This window comes from Diplotaxodon limnothrissa, linkage group LG19 (genome assembly GCF_057381915.1).
Source record: "Diplotaxodon limnothrissa isolate DT_005_m linkage group LG19, D_limnothrissa_male_GT1.1, whole genome shotgun sequence".
Taxonomy (NCBI): Eukaryota; Metazoa; Chordata; class Actinopteri; order Cichliformes; family Cichlidae; genus Diplotaxodon; species Diplotaxodon limnothrissa.
In genome coordinates, this window is record NC_140614.1 from 10,551,128 (window position 1) to 10,561,892 (window position 10,765).

The following is a 10,765-nucleotide window of genomic DNA, read 5'->3' on the forward strand; positions in this document are numbered from 1 at the left end:
TGGAAAAGTCTCTTTTTTTAACTTGTTTTATCAGTTTTAATCTTTTAACTTTATGCATCAAGCAAAAATTTAATTATATGCAACATTCTCTGAGTTGAATAAATTAGTTTAACATTTAAACCTATTTTCTGCACATTCCAGCACATAAAATAAAATATTTTTTATGTTTACACTCACTCTTTCAAATAGATGCAAGTAAAACACAGCAGAACATAAATAAAGTCAAAGACTCAGCGGTCCTGTTGCTCTATTTTCATCTGTAAAGCAGGACTGCTGTAGGCGGAGGTTTGCCCTGATGCAGGTGTGCCGCGGTCAGTTGAAGAATCCGCGAGTTTTTCTGTGAGTTTCCCATTACGTCGTAGCGCACTCGGTGCCTGCTTGGAAGTTTAGGGGGTTTTTCGCTGTAAAAAGAAGTTTTCTTCCCACACACGATGGACGCTAACGTTTTTGTCACTTTTTATGGAATCAAACTCAAAGTAAGGTCAGTACTTCCACGCTTTAAACGCTGCACGCTCATACTCTCTCCCACAATCGATATATGATCCACTGTTGATCTGCACACAGCTGTTGTCACTAACGGCGCACTCGCTTACGTCACTGTCTTGAGACATTCTCGCAAAAAAAATCACAGTTTTAGTAACGCAGTAACGCAGCGTTCCTACGGGAAAGTAACGGTAATCTAATTACCGTTTTTGCAATAGTAATCCCTTACTTTACTCGTTACTCGAAAAAAGTAATCAGATTACAGATTGCAGTAACGCGGCCCATCTCTGCTGCTGGTAGGTGTGAATGTGAATACCCACGGCGAACCCCGCTTCTCACCTTATGGGGTCGAGGATGGGCTCCAGGCCCCCTGAATTGGATAAGCTGAAGTAAATGGATGGAAGAAAAATGAATTTATTTAAATGTGAATCCAAAACCTTTGCTTGTCACTAAGCTGCCAGGCTCTGAAGCCACGATGCCATTCTTCCTCTCTGTAGTTGTTATGAAGGGGAAACGTCTCTGGACCAGTTTCTTACATTAGGCTGTAAACATGTTTATTTTAACATGGGAATCTGAAGGGACGACTCACCGCTGGACAGTGTTGGGGAGTAACGGAATACATGTACCGCCGTTACGTATTTAAAATACAAAATATGAGTAACTGTATTCCCTTACAGTTACCGTTTAAACAGGTGGTATTCAGAATACAGTTACTTTGTTGAAATAAATGGATTACACTGCGGTACTTTCCTGTTTCATTTTGTCGCGGGTCAGGACTGTTTGGGTTTTGTTTGACAGCTACGTTCTTTTGTTCCAGGCGGCAGCGTTACGGTTGCCATGGTTACAGGGTGACGCTCACTCTCTCTCTGCGACTGTGTGTTTCCTGGGTGAGAGAGCGCATTTCGTTGTTGTTGTGCTAAGCTAACAGGCAGAATGCTACAAGCATAGCTCTAAAGAATGTAGCATCATGGGCAGTGTAGTCCGTGCTGCAGGGAGAATGGACTGCCATACACGTTATGTGTCTGTGAGCGCGAGGAGGGAGAAAAAGGGGAGTGGAAAGGTACGAGTTGTCATCGAGCAAAAACGGGAGCTGGAAGCATGTAAATATAATAATAACCACTGCAGCCAAGAAGAGTGCCTGACGAGCCCAGTTGTAAGTAAGCTATTAAGACTCGACTGTACACCGTGTTCGTGTTTTCCTCCGAAAACAATAAGTTCCGTTGGAGCAGTCTTTCAACGCCTCTCTTTGTCTCTCGCAAGAAAAGTTGACCCACACAACAAAGTAGAGCTATTTTTCGGCTACGAGCCGACAGGGACCCCGCCGTATTAGTCAGAGGTCCCTTTACTACAGTTCGGAGTCGCGGACCTTCAGTAATAGTAATAAATCACACAGCAATAGTACATTCACGTTGTTGTAAAAAGCATGATAATATATTAAGTAATCCAAAGTATTCAGAATACGTTACTGTCATTGAGTAACGTAACGGAATACGTTACAGAATACATTTTGGGGCATGTATTCTGTATTTTGTAATGGAATACATTTTAAAAGTAACCTTCCCAACACTGCCGCTGGAGCCCCTGCTGGACATTAGAGGAACTGCAGGCTGAACGTTTCTGTCAGGTGATAAATAAAACTGGGTATCATCCGCACAGCAATGAAAAATATGCAGTGTTTTCTAAAAGTGTTGTTCCCAGAACATAACCCCGTGGAGCTTCGTGAATAGCTGTTATGTGTAAAAAAACATTCCTTGTTTACGTGAACAAACTTAAGCAAGAGGAGGAAACAAAAAAGTGTCAGACTTTTTTCTCAGAATTCTGATTTTGAAAAAAATACGTCCACACTTTTTTTTTTTCCAGTGGCCCTGATCCTCGTCCCTATAAACTGGAAGATTCAGCCACTCCAGTGCTTCCTGTAACACCAACGCTGTGTTGGAGTCTCTGTTTGAAGCTGCATTAAATGCTGCACTGACATCTCTGCTGTCAGAGGCCATAAGACGGTCTCTGGTAACGCTCACTCACTCCTCTGCAGATGACCCCAGCTGTTTTAAAACTCCTGTTTGAAGAGTTTGTCGTGGTTTAACTAGGCTCATCATTTTCAGGCATCCAGGCAGGACACAGAAATAAGCACAAAACCCAGAATATGAAGTCTTTATTCATTAGACACCTGAACAGAAACATGTGGAAGAATCAAAGCATCTGCTGATGATCACCTTCAAACATTCACTGATAATTTCCTCCTGACTGATCTCTGCTGGGTCAGCAGCCTGTCTCAGGGCAACATCTCCAAGTTGACCCTGGACAGCGTGAGGTCGTAGTAGATGTTGAGTCTCTTGATGTCTCTCAGGTTGGTGATACGATGCTTGAAGTCCAGCATGTGAGAGTTGTTGACAGCTACCTTTAACTCCGTGTTGGTGCACAGGATCTTGATCTGGAAGAGAAACATGAGAGACTGTTGTTGGTGTCATCTCCGCCTCACAGAAATCAAACTGAGGATTTTTTTTTAAGCTGTCTGACCTCAAAATTCTGCCCCGGCACAAACGGGAAGTGCTGCAGCTCCCTCTCCTCTTTGCCCCACTTTTCACCGATGCAGCTGTTTCTGATAATCACCTTCTTGCCGCCCTCGTTGAAGCGAGGGTTGAAGTGGAAGGCGATGTCACGAGCTGTGGCCAGGTCCACCGTGATCCTGATGAATCACAGAGACCTCAGTGAATTACTGACTCTATTAGAGCTTCTCCTCCATCAGGATCTGATTATCTGGATCAATCGTTTCTCTTTTTGGCCAATGTTAATGCGGCGTTAAGCGAAGCAAGTCTGATTTTGCTTCACTGAAACAAGCAAACGAATGCAAACAAATGAAAGTGTAGCTGATGCCTGACCTCGCTCATCCTTGTTAAGGTGAACGAGACACCAGCTGTCCTCACATCTCTCGTTGTTTTTTAATCATGTGTTCACAGCAAACATGAAGGTTTTGTGTGATTATACCTAAAGTTTGTCCAATGAGGTGACATGAGTGCGTTACTACGGGTAACAGCTCACTGTCTTCTTCTACTGCCCTGCTTTCATTACTGTTACTCAGTAATGACTGGATTTAACCACTGTCAGTTTATCGCTCTGTGCTTCCTGTTTACTCTGCTCTACACCCGCCCGCTCGCTTCGTTAGTCTGACCTCTGCTCTCTCGTCACTATGTGACATCACAGCATTCGTACTGACTTGTCAGCATTGGGTTTGATAGTTCCAGCGATGGTGATCAGCAGCTTGTCGTACACTCCTTGAGGCAGAGGCATATTGAAGGGAACCGTCTGTCAAGAAGAAAACAGCTGTTTACTACATCTGTCCTTCTGCCTGTCCTCTGTTTCCGTCTCTGTTTGGCTCACCAGATTCTGCTGGGGTGCAACAGGAGGAGTGGGTCCAGGTCCGGGTGAAGGGCCTGGACCTGGACCCCAAGGTCCGCTGGGCTGGCTGGGGCCTTGGGGCCAGGTAGGGTTAGCAGGCTGACCTCCAGGCCAGGCTGGAGCAGTGGAACCTCCGGGCCAGGTGGGCTGGTTGGGCTGACCTGAGGTTTCAGTGGAGGCAAAAGTCATTTCCACAAACATTCACCTGTTTATTTAACCTGCGAACATCCACCTGGGCACCACAGGCTAACGTCCACACATAACCCCAGATGGAAGCTGCGAACGGCAATGGCAAAATAACTGTAGGAGACTGTTTGACAGGTGACACCCCACCCTAACCTTAGACAGGTAGAAGGTGACCTGGTGGATGTAAAGAGGCTGCTATTAATGAGGCCTCGTGAAGACTGAAGTCCCTTCAGAGACGTGACTGTCAGAGGTCAGTAAAAGTCTCATTTCTCTACAGCGGAGGGTTGGGCTTGTGCTTGGGTTGATCAAGTCAAGTCAGGTGGCTTCATTGTCATTTCAACCATGTGCAGAGTGAAAGGTGTGAAACTCACCGTCAGATTTTCAAACCTCTTACCTGGCCACGCGGGTGCATTGGGCTGTCCGGGCCAGAGACCTCCTCCTGCTTGGTTGTTTCCACCACCGGGCCAGAGACCTCCTCCTGCTGCTGACTGGGTGGTGCCACCATCAAGAGCGTCTGAGAGCTGCAGACACCCAGAAGCAAAGAAACCCTGAGCTCGTTTTGTCCTCGGGACGGTTTCTGACTGAGCACAGTCCCTGAAACACGCAGGGCTAAGGTGCTTCCTTCATTGCCTCCTTTAGCAGAGGGGACATTGGAGCATCCTCTATGAGAGGAAAGGAGGTCATTCCATCCCATAATTCATAGCAGTGCACCGTCAGACAAGGACTGAGGTCACGAAAGTGTTATTAATGGGGTGTTTTTCATTTCATGCCGTTATTGTTTCACCTGTTTCTGTGAGAGGGAAATCATTTCAGTTTCAAAAACTTTTAGTCTAAATGTCCACAGAGTCAGGATTTGTACTCTTCAGCCTTCTTCTTCATCACTTCTGCAGATTCTGAGCCAAATCCTGCCTCACAGGTCTTAGCCGACTGACCACAGATTCTGGATGGGATTAAGATCTGAGGAGTCTGTCTCTGCCAACAGTCTCCTCCCAGTGCTTTAAACAGTAAAGACCCGAAAACAGTAGGAAATAACTTCAACAACCACACTATGAGCAGGTGCCAGGTGATACCGGGAAGGAAGAACTGCATTTTAACAGGAAGAAGCCTGTGCTGGAAAATGCTGGACTTTGTCAAACTGCTCTGGGATCACTGGGAGAAGAAGTCGAGGATGAATTCCACCGAGGGCTGCAGAGGTTATGAACAGGAAGAGTCAACACTTCACAATAAAAGTTTGTAAAACATATGAAACAGTGACTACTCTTCAGTCCGCCACAGAGACAATGTGTCTGAAACACGAGCTGAGACGCTGCCAAAGCTTTGCTACGACCCCACGTCAATGGTCCAGCTTCACCTCACCGCAGCAGCGCCCGCAACGCCAGAGGGACACGTTTAAGAGACGCTGTCTGACCTTCAGGCCAGAAGTGGCCGTCTGAAGTACCGAGTGCAACTGAACGCACCACGGTTCACACTGAGGGTGTGTTCAGTGACAGACTCTTCTGGAATGTTCTGTATGAACTGGCTCTAAAGAAGGAATAATAACGCCCTGTTCTCACACACACACACGCACACACACACACACACACACACACACACACACACACACACACACACACACACACACACAACCCCATTCAGCTATCTTAGTGAGGACCTTCATTGACATAATGCTTTCCAGAGCCCCCACCCTAACCATTAAAGATGAATGCCTGACCCTGACCCGTACCCTAACCTAATTGTAACCCTGACACTAAAACCACATTTTGAGCCTCAAAAACACTTCAAACTTGTGAGGACCGGGTTGTGTGTGTCACAAGTGCCTGTTGGTTCTCACAAGTATAGTAGTATGCATGTATCGGTCCTCACAAAGATAGCTAGACAGGAACACGCACGGACACACACACACAAGTTTGAGTTTTTCGTTTAGATAATCAGCTGCTGCCTCGTGACCACATTAACAGGACCGTGCTGCACGTTCCACCTAATGTAACCGAAGCATCGATAAAACCTGAAAGCTGCACATCAGGAAACATCCAGGTGAAAGTTTGTGAGAGAAGATGAAAGAGAAGAAAGTGACTCACGTCCATTCTGCTCTTCTGCAACCTGAAACACACAGACAGGAAGAAGCATTAAAACCAGAAGAAGAAGAAAATGAGGTCTGAGGGTGTGGTGGTGCGAGTCGTGACACGGAGCGCAAACAACATGACAAAAAGCTGAAAGTGATACACAAACTGCAAAAAAACGCCGCCCTCATCACCATCCTCTCCTCTCTCCTCTCTGCTCGCGCTCACAGCAGGCGCTACACTCAGGTTTTGGTTTTTGGGGATTCGGCCCTTTAAGGCTCAGCTGCAGCTCGTTTGGAGTCCCTGAACTCGACCTTTGAACCGTGTTCGTGTCGTTTACATGGATCCCAGAAACAGACAAACTAACAAACCTTCACATTTAAACTTGTTTAAACATAGCCAGCTGACCTCAGAGTGGCTTCTGAATGCTGAATTTCTGAATGCAGAAATACGACATGATCAGAAATCAGTGAAAAGCAGCTGCTGCGTTAGTCACAAGGGGGCACCACAGCTAGCAGAGCAGCATGTCACATGATCTTGTCTCCTCCTGGTCTCAAACTGGGAACAGAACCACATCACCCAGTTTACGTTCTCTGAAGTCATCTGGAAGTTAAATGCTTTCTGTGTGTTGGTATCGATGTATTAGTCTATGCTGTCACTTGGTATCAAAAGGTTGCTGGTTCGATTCCAGCAGGAGACGCAGATCCCTGCAGGACTCTGTCAGCGAGGTGTGAAACCGCAAAATCAGACTGTGCAGAAGTGCCCTCTGAATGTTTTCCAGATGTTCCTGTGGTTTCCTGCTGCTGGGGGGTGGAGCAACGTTCTCATGCTAAACAAACAAACATGGCGCCTGCAGCAGGAGCAGACGCCGCCCAGGATCACATGGCTGTCAGCAGACCTCTCTGCTGCTCCTGAGCTCGAGTCAAAGAGGCGTCTGTTCCTCTGTGCGCTGCTCGGTGTAAATAAAGTTTGAATGAAAGCACTCACAGTCAAAGCTCCCTGAGTAACAGACACGAAACCTCACAGTTCAGCAACTTCCTCTTCTTCTGAACAACGAACCGAATCGGGGGTCTCGGCAGCTTCCTGTTTGTCTGCGTGCTTTGATTCAAGCATCAGAGGAAGAGACGCCGGACCGAGTCCAACCTGCAGGCAGAGAGCACGAGGACGGGAAGAAGACCTACCTGAGTTCACCTGAGCGCTGCTGATCACACAGACTCTGAAACAGGAGACGCGCTTTAAGTCCTGAGCCTCGCCCTGCTCCTGTATGCAGACCACACCCACACCCACACCGCGCGCACACACACACACACACACACACACACACACACACAGCTGGGTGTGTTTTTATTTTGAACCCTGCTGTTGTTTGCTGACAGCCGGATTTAGCACATAGTTATTGATGATGTTCTTTGCAGGTTTGATTGGTCTGTTTTTATGTTACCAGGAAACCTGAAGAGCCAATCAGACCACACCCTCACTACACAGAACACGATTGTTTTGGACAATATTCACCTGTTACAGCAGCACAAAGGGGACGTTAGAGATGTTACAAAAGGATAAAAGCAGAAACAAATAAGAAGAAACTGCAGCGTGTCACATGGTTACTGCACACGCAGAAACTTTCCATGTGGCGGTAATAACATTCCTTCGCTCTTTCCCAGGATCAGGTGAGCTTCCCAACCCTGATTCCTGGAAGTTCCCGCCCACCTCGTGTCATGGCTGTTTGTTTTTTTCCACTTGGTGGACCAGAGAGTCGAACATGATACTGATTACAGCGGGCCGTTGGAATACTCAGATTACTTTTTTGTTGTACTTAGTGATTTAAGTTTAAGTGAGATTGAAGTAAACGGGTGTTGACCCTGCTGTAGAGGGTACGACCCACAGAGGACGACGGATGTGCTTCACATGTGAAAGAAACACTCGGTTTGACGAGCTGGTCCCTCTGTGACTCAGCAGCAGTGATCGGTCTGCGTCTGGACGAGCTTTGGTCGTTGAGGTTTGCAGCATTCGTTCATGCACAGCTCTCTGAGCTCTGCAGCAGCTCCGTTCTTTCCCTTTTCAGCCGTTCTGTTGGATCTTTGTCCTGCTGATGACCCAGTTTGGTCCCAGCTTTATCTGTGGGACAGACGTCCTCACACTGACTCTGGGACAGTTTGGAGTTCATCGTCCCTCCTCCACCGTGCTCACAGCTGCTGTCAGGTGTTTGGTCAGAATAGAGCAGCCCTTTATTGTTATTGTACAAAGTAATCATGGGTGCTCCGTGCCAGGTGTGCAGGAATAAACAACAGACAGGAGAAACTGCACATTTCCTCCAAACGTGCTGCTGTGCATGAAGAATATCTGCTCCTCAGTCTCGTCTGACAGAGCACAGGAGGCTCTTTGTCCTGGTGCTTTACAAACCGGCCGTACTGGTTCCACCTGTTTCTGACTGTACAGGGTCAAAGGTCACAACAGTAGAGAGTGAGATGGAGCTCAGGGTTCTGACTAGGGTTGCCAACTCCCTGAAAAATAAATAAGGGACACCTCGTGGCCAGGGCCGGGCGACCCAGTTGTCTTCACCCTTCCCAGTGTGGTGAATTTTCTAGCTCTTTTTTTGTGTGTGAAATTATTTTTTTAACCATTTGACTTGAAGTTGATTTAAGTAGATGCATATTCTATTCTTTGTGATATGAACACATGTGAAACAAATGATCATTTAGCCATTTATTTTTAGCTCAAAATGACAACATTAACACAGTAAAACAGGTCTCTTTCTTAAACAGAAGCCTGTCATGCTTAACTTTTGAGAATATAAGTAAATCTTTCTTTAAAAGCACTCTGTCCTGCTTAACTTAAAATAATAGAAAACAATAGAAAGAAAAACATTCTTGTAACAGTGCACATTTAGTGCATTTAGTACAATTGGCTTCAGTTGAGGTATTATTTCAGCTTTTCTAATGCTAATCAGCTGCTCCTGTTTGTAAACCCGCTTGTTCCCATGATTACGCATCATAACTCATCATCATTATTCATCTATGTATTACTTTTATGTATTAGTCATCTATTTGTTGTAATCATCTATTCTTGCAGTTGTTTATTACACAAAATAAATTATATTATCACACTTCTGGCCACATAGCGCTGATATTCACTGCACATGCCCATATTAACGTTTTCCAGCCAGGTGTTTTCCTTTTCCCATTCTTCCCTTTCTCTGAGGGGAACAAACATTGCTGCTCTAATGCTGGGCTCACACTGTGCGATTTTTGGCCCATTTTGAGCCGATTTTTGAGTGATCGGCCCAATTTTGGCCTTCATCGTGTAGTATACGTGGGGTAACGAGAAGTGATTAACACCTCACGACCAGCTCCCGATCATCAATCACTCGTGAGGGTGTCACCACAGGCGCTCACACTGCTCACGCGCAAACGTAAACGTTGGTGAAAAAGACGGAGCAGCACGGCTGTGCAGCGTGTGATCTGGACACAAGCGATGGAGGCACAACTTGTAGAACTTTGGAAAGCTCATCCGAGCCTTTTCGATGTGGCATCACAAAATTATCACGACCACAACAACCGTGAAAATAGTTGGATCTACATCGCTGCTCAATCACAGCTGCCTGATCAATGTTTTTCATTAGCAATTTAGCAAAGTTGATGGTGGTGGTGTGTCTGTGTGAGTGAAAGACAGAGAGAGAGAGCGACAGATTTTCTGTTATAACCTTCATGTTATGGAGGCACAGTGTGAGCTCTCAGGTCGCATCAGAGCATCGGGCGGTATAGTGTGAGACCTGCATCGTGACCTACCAACTTCTAACCCCTGCGAGTCAATCGTGCAGTTTGAGCAGGAGCTGAATAACGTGACTGAAAAAAATCGCACAGTGTCTGCCCAGCTTTAGGTGTACTGTCATCCGAGACTTGCACCGCAGAGTCGGCGTTTGTTCCCCTGTTGGCCATGCTTCTTGTTGTGGTCATCTGTTGTCTTCCGGTATTTTCTCCGCAAGCGACCTTTCCTCGACCAATGAGATGAGCGGTAATCTGAATTGTCATACTCAAATTGTCATAAGTGTGCTGTCAGCTCATTGGTCACAAAGCAGGAGAGGGGCTGGGAATTATGTTTTCAAACAAAGTGTTAATTCCATAAACATTTATAGACTACTTTTGATTCTCACTGTATTACGGGACAAAGTGCGTCCCTTATTAGCTCAATACGGGACGTGTGCTTTTGTTTCGAAATACGGGACGATTCCGTATTTTAAGGGACGGTTGGCAACCCTAGTTCTGACCTTGGGGTGAATTTTCCAGGACGTCCACTCTTTGAAAGACTGCCTCATTGGTTTAACACGGCCGAACGCTCCATACCTGCAAACTGGAAAGACGTCAGCTTTCATCGAGGCACTCACACTGATGAGTCAGTAAATGCACCTGGCCGCACCTCACACTCCTGTGGAAGCAGTGAGGATCAAAGCCGTCCTTCTGTTAATCTTCTTCATCCTCGCCTCAAACATGTCTCCTTTTTTATTGTAATGTTAAAGTTTCCCCTCACACCAGGGACATGGGTCTCACCACACCTACACACACCTGACACCGAGCACCGAGCAGGTGTGGTGGAGTGACTGCATGTCTGAAGCACTCAGGTAATCCTCCAGCAGCTCCGCAAAC

General features: G+C 46.3%; 1 protein-coding gene across 4 annotated transcripts; it reads right to left on the reverse strand.

The window, feature by feature from the left end:
* Positions 1-2,624: 2,624 nt before the first annotated feature.
* On the reverse strand, positions 2,625-7,366 carry lgals3b (lectin, galactoside binding soluble 3b). Of its 4 annotated transcripts, none has more exons than XM_085342832.1 (7): positions 7,317-7,366; positions 6,144-6,165; positions 4,460-4,586; positions 3,862-4,040; positions 3,698-3,786; positions 3,001-3,169; positions 2,625-2,914 (listed from the first exon to the last, which is right to left on the reverse strand). In XM_085342832.1, the coding sequence occupies exons 2-7, from the start codon at positions 6,147-6,149 to the stop codon at positions 2,756-2,758; spliced, it is 729 nt and encodes a 242-aa protein (XP_085198958.1). In that variant the 5' UTR covers positions 6,150-6,165; positions 7,317-7,366; the 3' UTR covers positions 2,625-2,755. The 4 variants fall into 4 exon arrangements, with proteins under 4 accessions (XP_085198958.1, XP_085198957.1, XP_085198959.1 ...); XM_085342831.1 differs by having other exon boundaries at positions 7,307-7,352; XM_085342833.1 differs by lacking the exon at positions 7,317-7,366 and adding an exon at positions 6,534-6,933.
* Positions 7,367-10,765: the final 3,399 nt, after the last annotated feature.